We start from the raw sequence: 24,921 nt of genomic DNA, 5'->3' as shown, positions 1-24,921 counted from the left end.
GATTTGCATGGCGTCTTGGAGCTAAGAAGTCAGCCCAAGAGAACAAAATCATTCACAACCTTGAGAATGTGTTAGCATTCAAGAGTAAACATTCAAGAGTAATTTCACATGTATTCTAAAAACATTCAGTATGTGGGTTATTGCAAAGAGAATTTACTCACATAATAGTAAAATTGACAGTGGTTATCAAATTCAAAACATAATAATATGGGAAACCATACAGAAAAAGGCAGTATCATTGAATAAGCTTATCACTGAATAAACCAAATCTGAGAAAAAAAATTTATTCACAGGTTTACTGCCCTTAACTAGTGTTTGTTTGTTAGGATTAAGCTATATGAATCTGAGAAACTCATTCAATAAAGACCATTGTTGTCTTTTTCGTTTGGTATCATGTTTTGAAATAAAGCTTGAGGAAACCTAAAATATAGAAAGACTTTATAAACGAGTGCAGATCTCCAATGTGGACAGTAATAATATACATCTTTTCTTACAAGAGTAAAATCAAAACATAGGTTCGATTCACTAAGAATCTTTTGAGTTCTCTTAAATAAAACACAAGAATTTCATAGATAATATCCCTAACCCTAATCTTGCTGGAGAAGAAAAGGGTGGTTGAGAAGCTGTGAAGCTGTCCATCTCTCGCTAGGTTTCTTGCGTAAACAACAATCAACAAAACTCTTCAACTCTTCAGAGCATTCCTCGGGAGCTTTCGGTGATTCTCCTAAGCACACAGCGCACATAAGCGTTGCCCAATCTGGTTTATCTTCATGCGCAAGCAGAGGGAAGTGACCCACCAAGATCTCCAGCATGGTAAGACCAAAACTCCAAATATCTCCAGCGTAAACGTTTGATTTGTCTTCCTCCGAAACATCAGCAGCTTCACTGTCGAATCTCTCGGGGCTCATGTAGGCGCACGTGCCGGTGAACGTGTTGCTTTTGTCTAACGACTTGACCATGATCTTGCTCACTCCAAAGTCTGCGATCTTGACCTCTTCTCTCGAGTTACGTAGCAGATTCGCTGGCTTGATGTCTCTATGAACGATCTTGAGCCCATGCAAGTAACTTAACCCTTTCAAAACTTGACGTGCGATCAAAGCTAGCTGATCCTCTTTGACGACGTTGCCGCGTAGAGACTCTAACGTACCAAGGTCCATGTACTCCATCAGAATAGACACTTCTCCGGAAGGTTTCTCGTAGATGTCGTGACACTTTACAACGTAAGGAGAGTCGACAAGGCGGAGGATCTCTATCTCGCGGAGGAGTTGGTGTCGGGAAGTAGAATCCATGTCTTCTTTGACCTTCTTCAACGCGTAGGTCGCTGAGGTTGTCTTGTGGCTGACTTTGTAGACGGTTCCACCGCTTCCGAAGCCTAGAACGTTGACTCTCTCCAAATCAGAAGCAGAGATGGTGTTGCTTGTGGAGGAAGTAACTGTTGTTGAGGCTGTTGCGATGGGGATGAAGCAAGGGAGGGAAGTGGAAGGAGCTTGTGGAAGAGAAAGCTTGAGATTCATGAATCGATTGTTTCTAACCAAAGCCATCGTGGAAGAGAGGCTAGGGCGTTTTAGTGAGTGGAGACTTTGTACCTTCGAGTGGCTCTTAACGAATTGTATATAAACAAAATATGTTGCCTTATTTTCTTAGTGATTTTGTTATCTAGTTTAGATTTTTTTCAGTATTATCCTTACATAATAATCGTTTTGATATAACGGAACATAGAATCAGATTTTTATTACATTTTCTTAGATTCAGGTTAGATTTAGAATTCAGTTTATTTTAAACAATATTTTTTAACCAAAATATTAGGATTCTCGAAAATCTAAGAAAAACACGAAAAAATGTCAAGGTAAAAAGCTTTAAATTAAAAAAATGTCAAGTTTGTTGAGTTTTGTTTTCATATAATATAACTATAAAGATATAGATGATGTATTTCCTAACAATTTAAAGCTCTAGTATTACCAGCGGACAATTTTTTGTCATCGGACAAATGTTTTTTTTGGCATAAAAAAAATATTGTTTGTAATTAAGTATGAATTCTTAATGAAGTTCTTAAAATATTATTCATTAGATTAATTTATAAATGCAAAAAGTGATAAATAGAATGAAACACGATTATTTCAAAGAATACTCATGCAAAAGTAAATAAATGAATATATTTCATAATTATCGCATTTTTTTTTTACAAATATGTAATAGTTCATTTGATCCAGAGAGTTTCCGAGGAGGAAGATGTGATACTTATGGTTGATCTTCCTTGAGAAATGTTAAAGCCAACTCAGCCAACCAATGAACCGTTCTGCTATGTCGGCTCACACCAACCGTGCCCGAGAAAACATCAAAGTTCTCAAGCTCAGCCGTAGTTTCAAGAACTTTCTCCAGCTCTCTCTCCATACCTAAATCTCTAAACATCACAACGTTCTCCACGTCATCTTCCATCATCCATATCGCCAGCTCAATCACAAACCTCCTAATTCTTGGAACCTTAATCGCTGGCTTGTCATGTTTCTTCAGGATAGCAACCAGCGAGTTCGCCAGTTCTTGCTTCTTGATCCCTGAATCTGTCAGTGCAACGTGTGCTTCTTCTGAACTCATGAACTTGAACACTTGTGTTGCTAACCCTAGCATCACTTCTTGTAGTTTGTTGTCTCCTGATGTTATTGATTTCAACACCTGCAAGAAAATAAAAACCTTTTTGTGAGATTTTAGCGTGATATAACCTATTGAAAAATGCATTTTAATAGCACCAAATCATATTTTTTTTCAAAATTAGCATGCAAAAAAGAAAATTCCCAAAATAACATTTATTAAAAAATCATAAATAAATAAATTTATATCTATTTGGATTTAAAGTTTAGTGATTAAAGTTTAGGGTAGTAATAAAGTGTAAAAATTAGGATATGAGGTAATTTTGTGTGTTTATTGATAATAAATGTTATTTTGAAAAACAAATCTCTTAATTTCCGTGACAAAAACATAAAAAAAATGTTGTTTATGAAACTTGCTCGAATATATTATTCACACTTTGGGCAAATACTCACCGTGGGAGCTGCTGCTTTAATGAACATCAGGTCTATAAAGCATTCATGCCCTGAGTACATGCACAAGTTTCTCAACACTCTCGCAGCATTGACACGGACCAAAGGAACCTCAAGTGCATCCACAAGTCTTACCAACACTCCAAGCTTTAAAATGTGGACGCAGTTGCTTCTACTTTCCAAAGCAAGCATAGCTATAGCTTCCCCTGCAGCGATTCTAACCCGGCTCTCATTCACATCCCCATGTGCCTTGCTTTTCAAGAAAATGTTGAAGAGCTCTTTCAAGACACCTCCAGTCACACCAATTCTCTCCCTTGCCTCTGTCTCAAGGGCCAGGAAGCTCAGAATCTCAGTCCCAAGCTTCTGTAGTTTAGGGTATCTCACTCCATGACGCAGTACATCTCTCAAGTTACTGACTGTGAAAACGATCTCCGAGATTTCTTTCCTAAGACACCTCCCAGTGTTCCCACTCATGCTTACCAACATTTTCACTAGCTGCAAGGACCGTTTCACTGTCAAGACTCGTGAGAGAACCATCTCTGCGTTCTCATCCTTCAAGAGTGTTGCATCCGTGTGCATGAAGTCAATAATCTTTGGAAGAAGTCCTCTCGTGTTGCCGATTTTTCCACAGTTATCATGATCTCTGGATAACTTCTTTAGAATCAAGAGGCCTAAGTTGTTGAACCTACAGTAATCGTACTGTAGATGATGGTCGTGGAAGATTTTCCTCTCTCCAATCTCGTCAGGAGCCTCGCCTAAAGATCTTGTCTTCTGTAACAGTGATGAAATAGATTCCATGGCACCAGAAATTCCGGCAACTCTTAGAGAGTTCTGTTTCTTGCCAGCGAGTTTTGATAGTATCTCAGCTGCTGATCTCCTAATTTCTTCTTCTTGCATGTCTTTCCAGTTCAGCATCTCCACCAACCTAGACAAGAAAACTCAAACTTAACAATATGAACATGATTCTAGTAGACCCGAGCATTTCGGGTATCGGCTTCGGTTTATTTTGGTTTTTGATTTTTTTTGTTGAGAGATATAAGATCCGTTTAGGTACTAAGAAAATTTGGTTCAATTATTTCAGTTTTCAGCTCGGTTTGGGTAACTGTCTAATACCCAAAATAATTTCATGTCCACTTTGATTCCAGTTTTTCGGTAAATTTAGATTTAAAAATTAGCTAATTTGGATTTTCTAGTTAAAAGATTTTCGAATTTTTAGATAAAAATATGAAGTAGTTTTAAACATTTTGGATTATCCGATTTATAGTAATCCAGTTTATAAATAATATTTTTAAAATATTTAATTATTTAAAATATAAATATAATTAAAATTTATAAATATATAAACTATATGATAGAAATTCAGGTAATTATTCTGTTCTCGGTTCGGTTGCGATTCTTTTCAAGTTTTAGAGATATAGGATCCGTTCGAATATCCAAATCCGAACCGAGCTCTATTTCCGGTTTGATTCTTCGGTTCTAGATAAATATGTTGATGCCTAATTTTAATTATGTAACACAATACATATAATCTTAACATGGTTCAGGTCTAACCTTTCAATGACAGGCAAGTTGATTCCAATCTTCTCAAGGGTATCCTCTGCGAACCGCTCATTCACCGCAAACTGTCTGAGAATTCTTGCACCTATAAGCTGTTCATCTGGGCAACTAGACCCCAACAGTTCCATAGCAAAGCTGACCATATCCATCTTAACCCCATCAAAGATGCTCCCATTCACAGACTTTGAGTAAGCATCGTAGAAGAATCTCTTTATAGAGACCAACCCAGTAACACCAAAGCCACAATCTTTAGTCACATTCTCAAGCAAATTACACACACTGGCCTGCCACTCCCAGTAAGCTTTCTCCGCAAGAAACAGCAAAGCCTCGGCTAGGGCTAGCGAGTAGAAGATGCTTAGAGCGGCTTTTCTGTTCCTTTTGTCCAGCTCTCCATCTTTAATATCTCCGTAATTGTGTCTGACGAGCTTGTATGAAGACAGAGCCACGCAGGCAGTGGCTGAAAGGAGCTGGAGCCAGTAGAGAAGACGGCTCACGTAGGTTGAGATGTAGAGCCATTTCGCGTAGGGAAGCAGAGGAACATCTGAGTTTTTCCATGTCCGAGGGGTTTCTTGACTTAATCTGTTTTCGAGGATTGGCTTCAAGACTCCTCCACTACGGAGTAAACAACAATCTTGACTCAAAATCAAATGTTAAACCCAATGTTCTAAAATGTGGCATAGACTCGGTAATCAACCGTATCATTTTATAATGTTTTATGTAGATTGAAAATTAATATTAAATTTATAAATTTATCATTCTTATTAATTTAAACATTATTTTTTAACTTTTATAGTTTGAAACTATTTTATATATGTTAAATTATATTTTTGTAGATAAAAACTTATAATTAAAGTCTATTTCATATTCAGTTTTCTATAACTAATTAATGTATATATATATATATATATATTATCTTATATTTAGATTTTATGTAAAAATATATGTATCTCTGCCATGTTTAAGCATCAGCATCCTCCTTAGTTAACCGTAAATTGGAGTCGGTTCCAGTTCGGTTAAGCAAAAAACCTGATTCGTTTTAAATTCCTGAGAAGCGAAACAGAGCTTGCTTGTAACGCACGGAAGCTACTGATTCCAACGCCTGCGACAGTCCACGTGGCCTGATGCTGCCACTCGAGCTCGTGGCTTCTGCTGAAGATGCGAGTGCCTTCTATAAGAAGGATGACGGTGATAAACCAGAAATCGGATTTCTCGAGGGTGATGGCGAAGCCGCCGAGAAGAACCACCGTGGCCCAGATGAAACCTAGTGTTCCGAGGCAGGTAGCGATTTTCTCGATGATCGCAAGGCGGAGAGCGAATAGTGTGAGCTTTTGCTCAGGCGGGGATGATGATCGGTGGAACGCGATCGCGGAAGAAGCAGGGGTAGCGTCTGCGGTTTCGCCGCTGTCTCCTTTCTCGACGCTGTTTCTGAAATCTAATACGGTGTCGCTTGAGCCTCGCGCTTCTTCCAACTTTTGAAGCTCCAATACCTGTTTATATATTTAGATTTTTGTTCAAACTTAAATCACATAGAAACATTATTTTACAAAAGAATTACATAGAAACATGCACAAGTGGTTATATACGACTTAAAATGAAGACTTTTGTATATAACAAAATATTATTATTTGCTACATTTCCGAATTCTGTTGAGATTTTACATAATTTTAATATTTGCTATATAAAACTTTTGTTTTTGTAATATTTAGAAAATAAATACCTGCAAATGGATGCTCCGACCGTCGTCTCCAAATTTCTCGGAACCCATTAGACCTTGCGATAATATTCTTATCGGTTTGACTGTTTTATATATCTTTTTATTTTGTGATTAGTTGATAATGAATACAAACGAGAAAAGGCAGGACTATATATATTGCACATGTTTGTGTGTATGAGAGATTATGACGAAGAAAAGGCAAAGAGTGGAGATGAAGTTACCAATGAGGCAATTTTTGAAAAGGAGGAGTACAAGAAAGTGTAACTTAGGATTGCTGTTTATTTTTCTGTCACTTCCTTTGATAAGTTAATGAGAAACTGTTTCTAAGCTTTGTTCCAATCATTATATGAAGAAGATCTTCTTTATTTTCTTCCATTGAAAAACGTCAACTAACTTTACGAGTATGTTGCTTGACTTATATCTGTCATTAAAGCCGCCTCTAAGCCTTTTATGTTGCCTTGTGTCACATACAAACCAATCCTTAACTCGTTATTGTCCTTAACAAGCAATAAAAACTGATTAACATATACACCACTAGAGAACTATGTTATCATCTTTACATAGATATATCAGGTAGCTAGTAAGCAACTAAATATTTCTTAGTTTGAAGAATGTTCGGTAAAATTGCATGTTGCTAATTAATTTCTGTGTCAAGGGTCTCTTTCTGAGAATTTCGATTTGGTCCAAACCGTATAATCTATTAGGAGAAGAGGTTTCTGATCATATGCATCTCATAAATAAAAGGTAAAGATGAACTGTAGGCTCCAATCAATGTAATAAAATTGGATATTTAATATTTTATGTTCAGATAATCACGAATAATTGGAAATTTAAAGAGTTGACGTACGCAACTAGAATAGTGTTACTATTAACTAATCGTAACGAAATTATTAATTGTTAAAGTACTTTGATGATGGTTTATGGCGGTGAGTTGGCAAAGTCCAAGTTCCAGCACAACTCTTGCTGTGTCAAGCTCAAAGGCTTTTAAATTGGGTCATCATACTTACCATACTAAGTTATGAACATCCTTAACCTTTGTTCTATGAAAAAATTTGTCAGAGTACAATAAAACAAGTTCCGAAATTGATACTACTATTCAAGGTTAAATCAATACCAATTGATACGTACTATTCTCAACAATGCTCAAGAACATTTAAGTAACATGATTAACAAAATTGTGAGGATGATAATGACATAATCTATCCATCTTGCAACTTCGTGCACTGATTCTTGCAGACATGGGAGGAAGCCACATAGAACCTCTATTTGTCTCCCTGGAAGAGAAAGAATGTTCAGAAACAGTTCGATATAAGAAGACTAGTTATAACAAAAAAAAAAGAAAAGAAAAGAAAAGAAAAGAGAAGAAAATAACATGAAAGCAAAGGCTATAAGTTCCTGTCATAGCCAAAACAAAAAGACACATTTGAATATCTCTAGGTGTAGTGAGAATTTTCTTAAAAAACATATATACCTGGCTGAGGAACACAATGCCGGCTTTGTTGGAGCATAAGACACGAAGACCCAGTTTTAACTCCATTGATGAGATTCTCTGAATTTAGATTAGTGTAATTTCCAAGAGAGATGGCAATCTCGGAAAATGACAAGCCATGGCAGGAAAAACCTCGTTCAAAGCGAGCCTATACAGCCAATCTCACTTTCATACATGTAAACCGCAAGTTCAGATTAAGAAAGGACAACAAGGCAGATAGATTTAAATTTTGATGTGCCAGTGTACATAGCTAAGTCCAATTATCAAAAGTAAAACAATTTGTAGCTATAGTCGGAAAGTGTAATAAGTGGAAAACCAAATAACAGTGTGGCAAGTAGACAACAGTTTCAAAAACATAATGTAGAACAATCATTGCTCCATTACCACTGAAACAAGAGCAGAGATGGTATGTATCTAGATAAGATGAAAACTGTGGTACACAACTAAAAATATTCATTCCAAGAACTGAAAAAGTTATACCAACACACACAAAAGCAGTTGAAAGACCACATGGTCGACAAGACAAGAACTTAAGAGCTAGAACCAGTTACAAAATCCTAAAACAATTCCATAATCTTGGCATCCTCAACATGGTTCAGTATTACGTGAGCTCTAGGTTCCTTCTCAAACGCTCCAATTCCCCGGATATCAACTCTTGATATATCTTCGCTGACGAAATTGTAGTAGTAAAGGTAGGATGGAAAGCGAGGTGACAAAACTAATTCATTTGTAGCAGTAACTCCAACAACGTCTAAGTACTTCCCTGCAGCTCCGTCCTTCCACATAGGAGGTAGATTGAAAATACGTATGGCCCATTCATGCTTTTTAGGGTCTTTTAGAATCAAAATCTCTAAACTTAAACTTTCTTCACTATCAAAGATTCTGGACCTTACTGAAGCCAATTTACCTTGGAAGTTGATCAGCTTTTCCATCTTTAAATTTCTTTCCGGGGGTGGTTTAACAAAGCTGTACTTCTCAGATCTGAAATCAAAGCAAATCAGCATTTGAACAGAATCGGAAACCGCAGTGTAATACAAAACCCCATTGATGCATAAACCTCCGGAAAAGGATGAGGTTTCCCACATTTTACCATTCTCCAAGTCAGGTTCCCAGTTCCCAACGTGAGAACCTGATGCTCCTTCGATCTATCATTTCGGCTGGTCATTGCCAACACCTTGTGTTGTTTCTCGACGGGATCATACCCTAAAAAGCCTGTCAACCAAGTCCACTTCCTTGTCTTCATTTTGGGTAGATTATGGTTTTTAATAATAACAAAAATATTTTAACAAATCATCTTAAAAGACGCTATACTACTACTATATGGGTTTTCATTGCAAGATTATGGTTTTAATAATAACAAAAATATTTTAACAAATCATCTTAAAAGTATGTAAAACATTGTGAAAAGTTATAAAGTGGTAAAATAAAAAGGTTCAAATAACCAATTTCATCAATAATGTCATATTATTTTTTTAACTAATAATGTCATATTATTGCAGAAACTATAATGATTAATATAAGAAGACAACTAATAACTAACTAGATTTTGACCCGCGCTTTGGGATTGTTGGATTATATTATAATACAAAATTTTATTATAACGAAAAACATAATTTTAAACAGCTATATAATCTACAAATTAGTTTATTTGAAATTTTATATGTACACTTTTACGTAAGTTTCTTTTCGACATGAGAATTATATCCGGATCAAAAAAACAAACCGAACCGACCCAAAATTATAGGTTTAGTTCAGGTCTATAAAAGATAACATATTAGGTTTTTTTTGACCCGCAGATCTTTGTTTGAGTCCGGGTCCTACCCTAGACCAGATCATAAATATGTGTTTATTAGGTATATTTGGATATTCCGAATATGTTTTCGGTATTATAGATATTGCTTTTAAGTTTTTGGTTTACGTTTAGAGTTTTGATTTCAGGTAAATTTTTCAAACTAAAAAAAAATTGGGTATTTGGATAAAATTTAGGTATTTTTCAGTTATCGTGTCAGATTTTGAATAAGATTTTAAATTTTTAGGTATTTAAATTTTTTTGGTATTTGTTTGGAGTTTCAAATACTTTTCGTGTTTCGGATATTTTTCAGATTTTTCATATATTTCAAATTCTTTTAGGATCTTAAATACCCGAAGAGATGTGGACTCATTACGTCCATATTAGGTCCAACAACCTTTTGATATAGATTTTTAACGTTATTGTACAAAAACATGGTTGATGAAATATTTTTCTCAGTAAAGGTAGCATTAGAAATAATATTAAGATCTGTTAAAAATATTTAAAATATTGTATGTTTAGAATGATTAATGTATTATCAGAAAATAATAAATAGTTATACATAACTCCAACAACTTTTTTATATTAGATTTTTTAAAACTCTTTCCTTTTTAATAGTATTGATTCGTTTTAAGTGAAAAGTATATAAAAGTATAATATCTAAACAAATAATTTTCAAAATCTTGAATAATCAATACTGATATCGTGAAGTCAGGTTAGCTTTAATAGAACCAATGAATTTCTTCATTTTTGTGAATGTAACATGAATATTCAGAAAAATCATTTTTAAATATGAAAATATTATCAAACTATAGACGGTTGAAAGTTTAGTATATGATATGAGATTTTAGTGGGAAAGTTTATATATGATATGATTACTTTATTATAAACGAAAGAGGAAGTTAGAATGTACACATATATATCTTGTAATTTATCTTGCTTTAAATCATATATTATATGATAAAAGTGATAATATAAAACATTAATTTCAATGCTTTTACGATTAAAAATCAAAATGATAAATATAGTAATAGTAATGATTAGGATTTAGGAGTGAGATTTAAATAAATAAAAGAATTGACTAAATTATTGTTAGAGAAATATATGGTAACATATTGTTAGTATAAATTTAAAGTAAGACTAAAAAATAATGAATTAAATGAAAGGGTCTAAACAACTTTTATAGGTAGATTTTTTTAGACTCCTTCTCTTTTAATAGTATTGATAAATCAACCGAAAAGGAAATAATTAATAGATTATTAGAATTTTAAAAACATAACATAGAGCATTGACCTTGCTAGTATTAACTGAACTGTTCGATACAATACAGGTTAAATTTACTAACACAACGCTCACAAGTCACAACTATATTCTTAAATGTGGCAAAAAAAAATGTGGCTTGAAGGTTTGAAGCACATTCTTTACGTGCATTAAAGGTGGAACGGACATGGTGTTAACTATGTGTCTCGGGAAGATTAATGAAAGAAGACGACGAATAACTAATAAACTCAACTGAAAAACAAATAATTAATAGATTATTAGAATTTTAAAAACATAACATAGAGCATTGACCAGGACTAGTCGAAAAGGTAATTAGAAGAGAGAGAAGAGAGAAGAGAGAGAAGTCAGATCGACTCCGGCGTACGGTCGGCGCGTGAACGTCCGTGCCGTCGCCGGAGCACTTTGTTCTTCATGGTTTCTGGTCCTCCCTGCTTTGTCTTCACGGTTCCGTCATCGACTGCCTTGTCGGAACTCTGAAGCTGAGGCTTTCTTCCGTAGGTGGCTCGGCTTTGGAGTAACGACGCGGTCGGTTTAAGGTTCCTGGCGGAAATGGAGCGGTTTGTATGTTCAGTCGGTTTTACCCGGGAGATGGAGGCTACCTTAGATCCATCATCGCCGGTCTTCATGCGGGTTGAGGGTGGAGGCTTTTACAGTTTCACCGACGCCGCTCTAGTTTCTGGGAAGAGGAGGCTCAGTCAGTTCCTTCTTCGCCGGCTTTTGGTCACGGAGAGTGGAGGCTCACAAAGCTCCGCGCTGCCGTCGTAGAACCCCATTCTTTGGGTTGAGGTAAATGGATCGAGGTTATGAAGGGTGATGTGTTTTGTGGGTCAGGGGTGGCCCTGTGGGTCGTAGCGGAGGAGATCTCAAGAAGAGAAAGCTCTCCGGCGACAGTAACGATGTAGAAGAGGAGGATAGCGGTGGCTCACGTCTTGCTTGTCTAGGGTTTCCGGTGATTCAATGGCGGAAGAGATCTCGTTCAATCGATTGAACTCTCCGCCGGGAAGACAAGACGACGCAGAGGAGCGATGGTCTCGCGGAGGCTTTGTAGTTTCGGAGCTCCGGCGAAACGTGATGACGGTGGAAGGGACGGTGGCTGTGCGAGGATGGGGCGTTCAAGTCGAGGTGGGCGACGCGTGGTGAGCTGACGAGCAGGATTCGTACACGTGTCTCAGCCCATGCCTCCTTGACGCGCGTCTAGGTCTTGCCCGACCCAGCAGTTTGGGTCTTGTGCCCTGTTCGTGATTTGGGCCTCGGCCAGTTGTTTCAGTTTTAATTGCCCGATTAGTTCGTTGGGCTTTTGGGTTTGTAATATGATGTACTCGGGCTTCGGCCGTGGGCTAGACCCATTGGATCAATAAAAATAATAATTTGGGAAAAAAAAAAAAAAACATAGAGCGTTGACCATGATATTAACTGAACTGTTCGATACAATACAAGCCTCGGGAAGCTTAACGCGTGGAGAAAAGTACAAGACACACTGCTTCTTATTTGGGCTTCACTGTAATCTAGTTAATGTATATTTAACTCTTATGGGCCTTTCTGAATTTTATAATTTCCGATACCAATTGTAATTAAGCTCTTTGGGCTTTAACCATCAATCAGAAAATTGGCCGACAAAAAAAGAAGATGGTTTTGGAAATATCTGGAAGATGTGTAATCCTGAGAAAGTGTATTATGAATTTCATGTTAAGTTTTTTTTGGTATAAGCTAACATTTCAGATGAGTCAATAAGGTCGAACCTCTCGAGTCACAAATGTTGCTTGACATGCTTATAATGCGGCCCCCAATCATTGTAACCAGGGGCGGATCTATATGGACAGAAGTGGGGTCAGCTGACCGGAATAAGACAACCGGTTACTATTAGACTACAGTAAGTTTAACTAAGAGAGGCTCAGACGACGTGCCGTGTTTAAGTTCTCAAAGCCCTAAACGACAAGTAGTTTTCGTTTGTCCTCCAAATAAGCCCATTAAAATCCAAACCCAGAGAGAGTGATGATTGTAGTAGCCCATTAAACATGCGAATGTTGACAAGATTTATAATGCGCTTTTCCACGGCGTACATTAGCAAGATTTATAATGTGGGCAGTGACTTGGCAAGTCCAGATTCCAGTACAGCAAGCAAAAGGCTTTTAAATTGGGTCATACTAAGCTATATTGAACCTTGAAGTTGAAGATATCAAGTATACAAATTAACATGTCCCCATATTCTTGGAACTCAGCCTTCCATCTTGTAAAGTTAAGGCTCAATCAAATACTACTCTTCTCCACAATGCTCAAGAACATTTAAGTAACAGGATGTACCCAAATTGTGAGAACGATGATAACAGAATCTATCCATGTAAAATGTAAAGATATGATAGATTAATCAACAAACAAAACAAAAAAAACAAAACACAATCCTTGTAAACTTTTTGTTCTGTGATGAAATCATATCTAAAGTCAGCGAGCAATACGCCACAAAGCAATAGATACCTGCAATAAACCATCATAAAAAAACATGTGTTAATCTCGTCGCAATTCCGACACACTTAAACAAGGCACACACCATCAAATCCTGACAGCCCTCTGGTGAACTCTAGACTTCTCCGCATCAATAATAGCTTCCACGCGCCTCACCGCATCATCAAGCCTCCCTTTGGCATTCACCACAACGTAATCAAAGCTCTTCAAATGCCTAACCTCCTCCCTCGCCGTCGCCACTCTCACAAGCAACTCCTCCTGACTCTCCGTCTTCCTATCAACCAACCTCTCCACCATCGCAACCTCACTCTCCGCAACCAAGAACACAAACACAGCGGAGTTACCGAGGATCTTCCGCAGCGTCTGCGCTCCTTGGATGTCGACTCTGAGGACGATGTCTTCCCCTTTGGACATGGACTCGCGGATCTGCCTCTTGGGGATGCCTTTGTACTCTCCGTAGACCAAGGCGTATTCTAAAAGCTCCTCGTTCTCCACCATTGATAAGAAGTCGTCTCTGGTGACGAAGAAGTAGTCTCTGCCGTCTACTTCGCCGGGACGCATCGGGCGGCTGGTGGCGGTGACGACGAAGTGGAGGTGTTCGCGGGCTTCTCGGAGCTTGTTGATGACGGCGTCTTTGCCGACGCCGCTGGGGCCGGAGATGACGATGATGAGTTGGTTGGGAGGGGGGATGATGGGGGAGGAGGTGAAGGGGGAGCCGAGGTGGGATTCGAGAGAGCGGATGGTTTCTTGTTTGGTCGGAGATGGGATTGGTTTGTCGGTATCGGACATTTTGAAGGAGGAGAAGGAGAGAGTAAGAGGAGATCGACGGAGGGAGCGAGGGAAAGGTAAAGGAGGAGACTTTATGGATTTGGGGAAGATGATGGAGGAGCGAGAGAGAGAGGAGCAGAACCGGTGAAACATCTGTGGGATTAAAGGAGAAGACTTTAGAACTATCTTCTCGATGTTTCTTCTCTTTAGCAAAGTATAATCTAAGGCTCTAGGGCTTTTACTTGTTCAATTGTCTCTTCTTTATACTCTCAGTTCCATCAAGATTTAGTTTTTTTTTTATAGTGTTTTATACATATTTTTGATCCAAAAAAAAGTGTTTATACATTTTAGAAAAATACATTAAATTACTATAATAATTTTTGATAATTTCTAACCAATAATAATTTAATAAATTTCAATTAATTTTAAAATTTTTACAATTTTTCATTAGAAAATAGAAACACAAAAAAATGTAATTTTGTGGAACAATTAAAAAAAAAATTAGAAACATTTTTTAGTTTCTTTTTGGTTATTTCACAAATTCTCCCTTTTAAAAAAAAAAAACTTTTTTTTTCTGTTTGAAGTTCATTTATATATCTTGTAACCTACCAAAACGGATGTGGTAAAGTTTAACACGATAATCAATCAAAAGTCTTCCTCTTTCGCATTTTCTCTATTCCTCTCGTTTCGAGAAACTTCGTCGCCGTCACGATCCGCCACGATTCAGCTCCGATTACCGCCGATTGAGTTCGTTTCCGTTAAAACCCCCATTTCGTTTCTCATCTTTCGCTCTCAAATTCTCTAATTCGAGACCCTGATCTCCCCTATCAATCTCCGATTACCGGCGATTACCGCCTTCTTCCGAAATTCGAAGACTTGGGTCTCGCAAGGATACTTACTCCGACGAAGAATACCAACGAAAGGTTCAATTTTGTGATTTTTCGGATCTCGGATTTGTTCGATGGACGCGATTAGGGTTTGCGCGGAGGAGGTTCCCGGATCTTCGAGACCGACCCTCACGGAGTCTACCTCTCGCACGGAGACCATCAACGGCTCGCACGAATTCAAAATCAGCGGATACTCTCTCGCCAAAGGGATAGGGATAGGCAAATACGTGGCCTCGGACACCTTCACGGTCGGTGGATTCTCCTGGGCCATCTACTTCTACCCAGACGGGAAGAGTCCAGAGGATAACTCTCTCTACGTGTCTCTCTTTATAGCACTGGCGAGCGAAGGTGCTGACGTTAGAGCTTTGTTTGAGTTGACGCTCGTTGACCAGAGCGGTAACGAGAGGCATAAAGTGCATAGCCATTTCGGGAGGACTTTGGAGAGTGGGCCTTATACGCTTAAGTACAGAGGGAGTATGTGGTGAGTGTAAAGTCTCTACCTTTGTGCTGATTTGCTTTATGTTTTGAGTGTTGATTTGGTGGTTGTTCTTGGTTTTAGGGGATATAAGCGGTTTTTTAAGAGGACGCTGCTTGAGGAGTCTGATTATTTGAAGGATGATTGTCTTTTGGTAAGGTGTTGTGTTGGTGTGGTGAAGTCGAGCACTGAGGGGCCGAGGAGTTATAATATTCCTGTTCCGGGGTCTGACTTGGGTTATCAGTTTGGGAAGGTTTTGGAGAGTGGGAGAGGAGCTGATGTTGCTCTCCTTGTTGATGGAGAGACGTTTCTTGCTCACAGAGTGGTTCTTGCTGCTCGGTCTCCTGTTTTCAGGGCGCAGCTTTTTGGACCGTTGAGAAACAAAAATACGAAACGCATTAACATAGAAGACATTGAAGCCCCCATTTTCAAGGTCCTTCCTAATTTGACTTTCTTTCTGGTTTAGTTCTGTTGGTTTCTTAGAATGTGTCTTAGTAGTTTTAATTCCAGTTGTTATAAGGTTATTATAGGAAGAGATAGCGTTTCTTGGTTCCTTGCCTTTTTCTCGGGTGAGTGATTGTGATGTGATACAGGATATTCTGTTTGCGAGTGTACAACCCGGGACCTTCTCCTGGGGCGCTGCTCTTGTTCTCAATTATATAACTCACCCGGGATAAGGTTTAATCTTTCTGCTTCTCTTCTGATTGCATGATTGTCTGTTTCTTATTCATTGCTGCAACGCCAAAAAATAAGTTCCTTATTCTGCTTTGCATTGTTTCGTTAGTCTATGTGCGAATTTAAGGTTGAGGGTGCAGACTGTTATGCTGATACGAAAACTCTTCTCCTTTTCCTTTTGTTATGTTGTGCTTTGGTTTGCAGATGTTCCTTCATTTTATCTACTGGGACGAATTGCCTGATATGGAAGACTTAATGGGCACAGACTTGAAATGGGCGTCGACTCTCGTGGCTCAGCATCTGCTTGCGGCTGCAGACCGTTACGCTCTCGAGCGGCTTAGAACAATCTGCGAGTCAAAACTCTGCGAAGGAATCAGCATAAACACGGTTGCAACCACATTGGCTTTGGCAGAGCAGCATCATTGTTTCCAGCTGAAAGCTGCATGCCTCAAATTCATAGCTCTGCCAGCAAATCTGAAAGGTAAAAATAAAAACATCATCACTTTGATCATATCATCATTGAAATCTGAAACGGCCCTTGATTTGTTATTTTTTTTTTAGCTGTGATGGAAACGGATGGGTTTGATTATCTGAAGGAAAGCTGCCCGGGCTTACTAAGTGAGCTTCTGGAGTATGTGGCTAGGCTGAGTGAGCATTCTTTAGCATCGTCATGGAATCGGAAAGAGTTTTTTCCTGATGGTTGTGACGTGAATGGGAGACGCGTCAAGCAGCGGTTACACTGAGGGAGAGAGACTGATGATGTTGGAGCCATTTGGTAAACATGATTGTAGAAGAGTCCACGGAAGATTTGTGCATTTTGTCATTTGTAAAAGGATTAGTGATTGTTCTGTACGTGTTGTTCAGCAAGTAGAATGAAATGTTTGTTTTTGTATTTTTATTTCTTTGTCCCCCAAAAGATTCTGTAACCAAAACCGCTTCTCTCAAGGAAAAGTTCTTGCAACTTAAGTGATGAATCAAGAGCTTGGGTTGGTTCTCATAAACAGAACATAAACAGTAAGACAAAGCTTCCAAGGACACTACCAACATTCAAGAACAATCATAAACAGAACATAACAGTTCACTACATAATACAAAGGTTCCAAGAACACAACCAACATTCAAGGTCTTTTACTTCAGGTTTTTAATTACAAGTATATAGAATATGATAAAGAGCTACATACAAGACCATACCCATTTTTAAGTTGCTAATACATAAACATATACTTACATTCACCAGATTATATTAACTGATGCCCTCTACTGACCAATATTGCAATTTAGTAGAACTCACGATCCGGAAGGATGAGGGGTGCGATGAGTGTCCAGATGTAGAGTGCAGCCGTGGCCCAACCGGTGCAAATCTTGACCCAAACAGAGGTCCATCCCACGTCGATCAGAGACGCACTCTCTGACGAGTCAGTCCATCCCGAGAGAAGCATTGCCGCGTACATGCTCGCCAGCGCAAAGATTATATGGAAGAAAGAGTATGAGTAACTCACAGGCCGTGCCTCTGCTTCACCGTTCTTCTTCCCATCCTCAGGGTCTTCTAACAATGCCTCCTTCCCACCTGGACACAACATTTCAAGCAAAACAGAAGAAACTAATGCCTAAGCGTATTGAGGAGTTTGAGGAAGTACCTGCTCTGGGAGATGATGGTGGTGAGAGGAATGTGGTGGAAGAGCCAGCTCTGAGTGCGGAATAGAGAACAGAGAGAACTGTAGTGAGCATTCCGAGCGTTAGGGTACTAGCCGTCACTGCCTTGGATCTGTTAAGTCCATTGCACACGTAATCGTGTGGTTCGCTAGAGAGACCCGTGTAACAGACATAAGCACAGTAAACAGATATAACCGATGCCGGTAAAAGGCTGCCATTCACCGCAGGATGTAAGGCAACGATGGCGAAAACAAAGGCAAGGATCATCGTCATGACGATGAAGAAAACATTTAGTCCACAGTCATGACCAGACGGGTTGAACCACATAAACAGGACTCCTGAGAAGGCGTATGTGGCAATGTAACACACGATAGATATGACAAGCAGAGCGACATACCTACATAAAGAAAACCATTATGCCAGAAATTTATCATCGATCGAACTTCAAAAAAGGCTAAATAAAAGGATAATGGTATAAAACACAGGGCAGGTTGAAGATACCACTTCCTTTCATCCTTCTCGACCCAAGAATCATTCCAGTTATGCGTAGCATCTAGCAACAAGACCACTTGAACCAGCAGAAATGCTCCAGCACCAAACTTTGATAAGATTCCTAAAAGAATGTATAAGCACTGAAATTAACCGCATATATGCCCTTATCTATATATATAGAAACAAAAGCTCATCAAGTGATAGTTTCGAAAACTTAACAAAATAGATAAAAAAACATTTACATCAACTTCTTTGTGTTATTTTAAGCTATACACAATAATATATAATCACACAACTAGCATAATATATAATCCCAAGCTCATAAACTAAAAATTACTGAGAAAGTACCATAGATTGAGATGATTTCATTTGGAACAAAGAACATAAGGACAACAAGCAGAAACCACACAATCATCTTCACAGGCCATCCACCATGATGCCACGAGTCACGCCTATCGTTCTGATCTTTGACACCAATCATGACCAAAGCGTAAATGGCAAAGAAGAGGAAGTTCCCAAAGCTCACACGAAGAACAGCTTGCTGCTGATACCATTCTTTAGTATATGAATCCGAAGTGTTTATCCCTGCCCCAAAAACAACAGAGATTCACATATCAATCTGTTTGCAGCTACAAAGAAACGAACTTTCTAGAAACAGAGAAAACCTAATTACGAAATCGATGGTTTCAATTTCAATCATCGAGTCTCTCTTAAGCTAAAAGGATCCTACTTTCTACAAACCCAGATGGAGAATTAAACGAACGTACAAGATAATTTCTCGAGGAGCGGAGCGGCGGTCTCGCGGAGGATCCAAGAGACGACAAGGGAGGCACCGAAGAGGCCACAATAAGCGATCCTCGCCGATTTCCTCGAGATCCCGGAAGCCACCGACGAGCACAGCCCACACGTCGCCGACGCACAGCAACAAGCTAAGCACGACATAGTTTGATTTCAGAGTTTTTTTTTTTTTTTGTGATTTGACTATCTTCTTCCTCTGTGCTTGTGTGTGTGCCCAAGGAAGTAGAGAGGAGAAGTTTCTGGAAATTACATAATCAGACACTAACAAATGAAAGTATCCATTTAATCCATTTTCCCATAAACTTCATGTGCACGGTTTGACGAACCGGGAAATTAGGATTGAATCGGTTTAATAAGACCGAGATCAAACCCAAAAACCGGAAATTAACGAAATTGGTATATGAACTTTAAAAAAATTCGGGATTTTATTGTTATTGGTTCTAGATTCTTTGTACAATTCATTATTATTGGTTAGTACGTTTCCAAAATTGATTGTTATTGTTTTGCAAATTTATTAGCCTCATTTCTGTTGGTTTTTGAGTTTTTTTTTTAAAATATTTTCAAATCCATTTCATTCAAAAAGTTTGTTTATAGTTAATTATTTAATTTTAACTAAATGCATTGTAAATTATATTTTATTATAGAAAATTCATGCTTTAAAATCCCAGATCAGAATCTATATGTAATTATTACTAGAATATCAAAGGATGCATAAAAGTAGAGAAAAAATATTTATTACCTAAACATGTTTATATATCTTCATTAGATTATTATAATAATAATAAACTAAATGTTTTGTCTGCACATGTGGGCATAATCATCTTACGAATATTTATTAGTTTATACTTGATTAATTCAAATGTTCTTGAAAAAATTAAATCAAACATCAATTTTTTTTATATGACGAAGTTTCTCATCAAAAAAAATTTATATGCTTATCACTGAGTCAAAACTTTTAAAATACTCACATACTAAAAATCTTTTAAAAATCTTTATACAAATGTTTTTGTTTAATTAACATTTAATTATAAATTTTAACTTTATAATAGAAAATATTATTTCCAAATAACAACAAAATATATATAGCAATAAAATAAGGATTGTTTTATTTATTAAAATTTTAATTTACAATAAATCAATAATTCCACCAATATTTAGAACATGTTTAGGAGATCTCTTTTGTTTTAAAACATTCATAATTTTTTCTTTGTAAGTTTGTTTCTTTGTATATTTCTCATACGACGAGTATTGCTTTGGTATTGATCGAAAATAAACATGAGTTTTTGTGGTAATACATATTAGCATAATTTAAAATTGTTAGAAAACTTATTTTTAAACTAAACACTAATAAATTAAAATAATAAACTGTATATGACATCGATGAGATTATATGAACAAAATTCAAAAATATATAACTTTTTAAATAAATAAAAATATATGATCTTTGCATGACATATAAGAGAAGAATCTTCTTATATAATATTAATAAGATAATAGAGATGATAATTATCATAGTTTTCTTAAAACTGGTTATTATCTAATATATAATATTATTAAAATTTATTTATGAAAAAAAAATTCTTAAAATTATTGACTCACCTAAAATCAAATGTAATTTTTATATAATAATAAATAAAATAATATCAAATATTGTATATCTGAAATATTGTAATATATGACCATGTTTCCAAAACTGTTTATTATTAAAATATATATAATAATATATATTTGTGAAAACTATTGACTAAGCCTAAAATTATATAGAAAGTGACAAATCAGCAAATTCACTTATCAAATAATAATATACATAAATATTTTTGTTTTGACTCTTAATTGCGCAATTAATTTGGTCAAATATAATTCTAATGTAATGACTAAGGATATAAAATATCTTTGTGTGTCTCCATATATATATATATATATACAAACAATGGTGATGAGAAAATATTCAGCACGAACTAAACAAAACAATTCACACAAGAAAGCATAAAAGTCATTTATTAAATTTTGCATCATGAAATCTGCTACTTTGTTTGTAGTTTCTTGTGTTCTCATGTTCTTCGTGCTGCATAATACAAAAGGTAATATATATATATATATATATATATATATATATTTTTTCCGATTGGTTACTCACGTAATTAAAAAACATTGTGATGGAAAATGTTTTATACAAACTTGTATTTATTGTATTATCAGTTTTCTCATCCACCAGCTAATCGTTTGTTGTTGATATATAAAATAGTGGAGGCAAAAGATCATGCCCCTGAAATTGTTGTCCACCTTACGAAGGGGATATGCCATGAAGATCCAACCATAGCTGCCAAGCAATGCTTCTATGAAGTTCTGAACGAAGAAGGAGACGACTACTATACTCGTTGCAATTGTAGGGATGCAGACGGTAGGCAAGGAGACTTTGGACACTATTGTACATGTTTTCATTGATATGATGTATTGTATCTCCATAACTAAAATATAATTGATAAAAGTTAGATATTAATCCATGGTGTGGGTACAAAAAATAATTATATATATATATATTCATATATATATATATAATAAACCCTCGAAAATAATGCACACTTCACTTAAATTTAAATAAGACAAAAAATATAAAATTTTGTTTTCATTCCATAGCACTTTGGACAGTTGAGCAAATTTGTTAATATATTTCATGTCATCTTTTAAAAGTTATATGGGATTGCTTTTTAGATGAATACATTGGAGACAAATCTTTTTCTATTATAGAATATTTCTATTTTAGAGGAAAAAATAAGGAAATACATTGGAAATGGTCTAAAGGGTTTATGATTGAACGAGAGAGAATACAATCTGAGGATTACAATGAAGGAGAAGAAGATAGATAGACAGAAGCAGAGGAGAGAGAGAGAATGAGAAGTAATCAAAGCAAAGCAAATCTCCCTTTTTTATCCGTTGCCGCCATAACCTTCAACCATATGGTTAAGCCGCTTTAAACTTTTGGTTTAACATTTCTTAGTATAATAGTAAACCAAAAATACTACTAAACCAGGGTAAACCAAATTCAAGTTTATGGCTGCTTAAAGTTGCCCTATCAAAGAGAAGGTTTAAATCAGTGAAGAACAGTCAACTGCTTTGATTTTAATTCAGTGAAGCAGCATAGCAAGCTCGGAATCTCTTACAGTTACTCCTTTTACACCTAGGTAAATCGAGACGTGCATGATTTTATCCTGGTAACATTTCTTCTATACCTCAACTAGGGTTTGAGGAGAAGCAGATTATATATAATGACCCTTTTACGGTTTCTAACATAATCACATACTAGACATTTGAATTAATAAAGAATGAATTCAATCCTCCAGTTTCGCAGTAATACTACCCTATATACAATATTACACGTCGAAGCAAAGAGAGGTAGAACAAAACAAACATGAAACGAAGGAGGAAAAAAATGTCCATATGCATGATATCTCATCCCACTACCAAGCTCAATATGCACAACGTCTTGTTTACATTAGGAGTGTGTGTTACAAAATCTTTCTCTCTTGGTTTCTCTTTTTTTGCTACACGTGTTTTTTGGCTCTCTTCGATCGCTCCATGCATGGATCTTCTCCATCTCCTAGTATATATATGTGCCATCTTCTTTATATTTTTTTGTTTGCCTCTACTCTTCTAATGAATGTCTTGACGAACGATACAAATCATACGGAGCCCAAAGATGATCAACAATACAAGGCTTTCTTGAATCTAATCTCAACCATGGCTTCCCTTTCCCACTCCAATGAAGAAGACTTATCGGACCTGGATGCAACGTTCTACATTTCCCTTCAAAATTATCACCTCCTAGACCATGCTGGTTCCACCGGTGATCAACAGCTTTTATATCTCCGGCGAATATCAGCAAGAACGGAGGCAATGATCCCAAATGGTATATCCTCTTCTGCTTCTGTACCGTCATCCACTCTTCTACCTTCTGTGTGTACATCCCTCTCCTCCATTTACCAACGTCCACGACCATAACGCCCGTGTTGAAATAACACGGGCGTTTACCTTCAAGGACTTTGACTAGTTCCGGGTCCGACCAGAAAGCTTTTGTGAAATAGTAGGTGAAGTTCGCGTGGCAGTACTCGGGAGCTGCCACGACTTTACCTTCCATCTCTACATGCCATAGCTTCTCTATGTCGTCGACCACGACAAGGTCCGAGTCTAGGTATATGATCCTGTCGACGCTGGTAGGAATGATATCCGCGAGGTAGATTCTCGCGTAGTTTAGAGGTTGATCAAGTGCTTGTCTGATGGACTTGGAGATTTTGCTGCGGACTAGGTTTGGATCGAACGTATAAATCTTGAAGTTTAGGTAAGGAAAAGTTGATTTGATGCTGGAGAAGAGGTCGTTTTCGAAGTGAGGAAGGGAGAGGAAATGAAAAGAGAGGTTTTCAGGACAAGTTGAATGTTGTAGGAGAGACAAGACGGCAGCCATTGTTCCACGGAGGTAGTTTGTGTCTAGAGTCATGGCTATATGAATCTTATCAGCCTCACATTGATCACCGTTTCTAAAAGCTGGGGCTTCTCTGAATACAGGAAGGGTTGGAGCAGAGGGCTTATGGAGAATGACTCCAACACGAACCGCGGTTGAGGAGGTTGTGAACAAGAGGAGGATAAAGGACAGGAGGCCTAGGAGTTGTGTGTAGGAGAGGCTCCTTGAGGCCATCCTGAACCTAATTCTCAGGTAAAGTCTTTTATTTTTATTTTTTGGTTTTTTAAAAAAGGTTTATTACAATTTAAAAAGATGAATAGTTAATAGAGGAGCCATTGGTAGGGGAGGGGCTAGAATAAAGGGTTTTGAGGAGAGGCTTGTTTTATTAGCAGTAGGAATGTGAGGAAGAGATTGAAGTTCGGAGTGTTTTCCACACAATCTTTTGTCACAAAAAATCTATTTCCTATGAAATAGAGAAGAAGAGAAGCCGGTTGTCTGATTAAATTGGGGAGACTTTTTAGATTGTGCTAATCAATTTGCTTTGCTGTCGTTTAGTTGATTGTGCCGGCGGTTTTTTTTATAAAGTTCTAAAATTAGAATAACAACTTTGTTCTAAAATTGTAAAGCATACGGTTTTCATGTAGTTCGATAAGAAAAAAACAAATGTTTTCTTTTTAAATAGATCTAGATATTTCAAGTCTCTTCACTTAATTTGGTATAAATGTATTAACCAAACCTATTGAAAGTCTTTGGATTACTAAAGTGCTTCAAATACAAAAGGCTTGTTGGCTTTCCAAAAACGAAAAAGAGATCAGAGATGCGTGCTTACACCAACACGAGTTATTGTGACAGTTTTTTCAAGTTCAAGTAAAAATATTTGCAAAGAAAACTGAAAATCGAAACCGACTCAATATGCTAAAAGAATAGTTTAATTAATAAAATACATGTGATAAAAAGAGAGCTTAAATAAAGGGCATTCGTGGGAGGGGAGATATATCGTAAAAGACTGCAGAATATTGAATATTCTATGCTTGTGTTTGAGTGCAGTGCAAGAATTTTTGCGCGTGCATGTGCTTTACTGTCTAAAGACAGACAAGTTGCTTCTTTTAGTACTATCTATATATGAAAATAAATGAAGAAGACCCCAAACCGAAGAAACGTAGCTGTCACGCAAAGGAGTGATGGATATGGGGCCACTGTCTTTAACTAGGTCCTACGATTCCTTACTTTTGGGTATGTAAAGTGTTCTATCATTATCCTAATTATCATAAAGCCCATTAAGCCAAACTTTCAGTTGAAGACTTAAGTGATAGTAAATCTATGTGTAAGAAAGGCCCATTAGAGACATCACGCCCATTAAGCTATCTATTAACTGAAAGTAACGATACTTTC

General features: G+C 37.0%; 7 protein-coding genes and 1 long non-coding RNA gene across 11 annotated transcripts; 2 read left to right on the top strand and 6 right to left on the bottom strand.

Annotated features, from left to right (window-relative positions):
* Positions 1-229: 229 nt before the first annotated feature.
* LOC103854461 (mitogen-activated protein kinase kinase 8) lies at positions 230-1,653 on the bottom strand. The gene has a single exon (XM_009131401.3). It carries the CDS (start codon positions 1,539-1,541, stop codon positions 588-590), a length of 954 nt encoding a protein of 317 aa, XP_009129649.1. The 5' UTR covers positions 1,542-1,653; the 3' UTR covers positions 230-587.
* Positions 1,654-2,043: 390 nt separating this feature from the next.
* On the bottom strand, positions 2,044-8,540 carry LOC103854462. The gene is made up of 5 exons (XM_009131402.2): positions 6,310-8,540; positions 5,619-6,079; positions 4,587-5,204; positions 3,039-3,960; positions 2,044-2,670 (listed from the first exon to the last, which is right to left on the bottom strand). Exons 1-5 carry the CDS (start codon positions 6,355-6,357, stop codon positions 2,239-2,241), a joined length of 2,481 nt encoding a protein of 826 aa, XP_009129650.1. The 5' UTR covers positions 6,358-8,540; the 3' UTR covers positions 2,044-2,238.
* LOC103854796 (F-box protein DOR-like) lies at positions 8,353-9,038 on the bottom strand. Its single transcript, XM_033292744.1, has 2 exons — positions 8,836-9,038; positions 8,353-8,776 (listed from the first exon to the last, which is right to left on the bottom strand). Exons 1-2 carry the CDS (start codon positions 9,036-9,038, stop codon positions 8,353-8,355), a joined length of 627 nt encoding a protein of 208 aa, XP_033148635.1.
* A 4,032-nt stretch (positions 9,039-13,070) lies between these two features.
* On the bottom strand, positions 13,071-14,397 carry LOC103854463 (guanylate kinase 3, chloroplastic). Of its 2 annotated transcripts, none has more exons than XM_033292201.1 (2): positions 13,404-14,397; positions 13,071-13,342 (listed from the first exon to the last, which is right to left on the bottom strand). In XM_033292201.1, exon 1 carries the CDS (start codon positions 14,244-14,246, stop codon positions 13,413-13,415), a length of 834 nt encoding a protein of 277 aa, XP_033148092.1. In that variant the 5' UTR covers positions 14,247-14,397; the 3' UTR covers positions 13,071-13,342; positions 13,404-13,412. The 2 variants fall into 2 exon arrangements, with proteins under 2 accessions (XP_033148092.1, XP_009129651.1); XM_009131403.3 differs by having other exon boundaries at positions 13,097-13,337; positions 13,411-14,397.
* Positions 14,398-14,694: 297 nt separating this feature from the next.
* Positions 14,695-17,096, top strand: LOC103854464 (BTB/POZ and MATH domain-containing protein 2). Of its 3 annotated transcripts, none has more exons than XM_018656786.2 (4): positions 14,696-15,461; positions 15,540-15,888; positions 16,049-16,133; positions 16,335-16,576. In XM_018656786.2, the coding sequence occupies exons 1-3, from the start codon at positions 15,055-15,057 to the stop codon at positions 16,130-16,132; spliced, it is 840 nt and encodes a 279-aa protein (XP_018512302.1). In that variant the 5' UTR covers positions 14,696-15,054; the 3' UTR covers position 16,133; positions 16,335-16,576. The 3 variants fall into 3 exon arrangements, with proteins under 3 accessions (XP_033148091.1, XP_018512302.1, XP_009129652.1); XM_009131404.2 differs by lacking the exon at positions 16,049-16,133 and adding an exon at positions 16,692-17,096 and having other exon boundaries at positions 14,701-15,461; positions 16,335-16,611; XM_033292200.1 differs by lacking the exon at positions 16,335-16,576 and having other exon boundaries at positions 14,695-15,461; positions 16,049-16,212.
* An 80-nt stretch (positions 17,097-17,176) lies between these two features.
* Positions 17,177-19,310, bottom strand: LOC103854465 (probable serine incorporator). The gene is made up of 5 exons (XM_009131405.3): positions 19,043-19,310; positions 18,624-18,860; positions 18,285-18,396; positions 17,768-18,180; positions 17,177-17,697 (listed from the first exon to the last, which is right to left on the bottom strand). The coding sequence occupies exons 1-5, from the start codon at positions 19,215-19,217 to the stop codon at positions 17,408-17,410; spliced, it is 1,227 nt and encodes a 408-aa protein (XP_009129653.1). The 5' UTR covers positions 19,218-19,310; the 3' UTR covers positions 17,177-17,407.
* A 228-nt stretch (positions 19,311-19,538) lies between these two features.
* On the top strand, positions 19,539-21,577 carry LOC103854466. Its single transcript, XR_630545.2, has 2 exons — positions 19,539-21,154; positions 21,319-21,577. It is a non-coding gene; the product is annotated as an uncharacterized LOC103854466 (long non-coding RNA).
* An 803-nt stretch (positions 21,578-22,380) lies between these two features.
* Positions 22,381-24,860, bottom strand: LOC103854467 (probable galacturonosyltransferase-like 4). The gene has a single exon (XM_009131406.3). The coding sequence runs from the start codon at positions 23,761-23,763 to the stop codon at positions 22,717-22,719; it is 1,047 nt and encodes a 348-aa protein (XP_009129654.2). The 5' UTR covers positions 23,764-24,860; the 3' UTR covers positions 22,381-22,716.
* Positions 24,861-24,921: the final 61 nt, after the last annotated feature.

Source organism: Brassica rapa, chromosome A05 (assembly GCF_000309985.2).
Source record: "Brassica rapa cultivar Chiifu-401-42 chromosome A05, CAAS_Brap_v3.01, whole genome shotgun sequence".
Lineage (NCBI taxonomy): Eukaryota > Viridiplantae > Streptophyta > Magnoliopsida > Brassicales > Brassicaceae > Brassica > Brassica rapa.
This window is presented reverse-complemented; position numbering and strand designations above follow the sequence as displayed.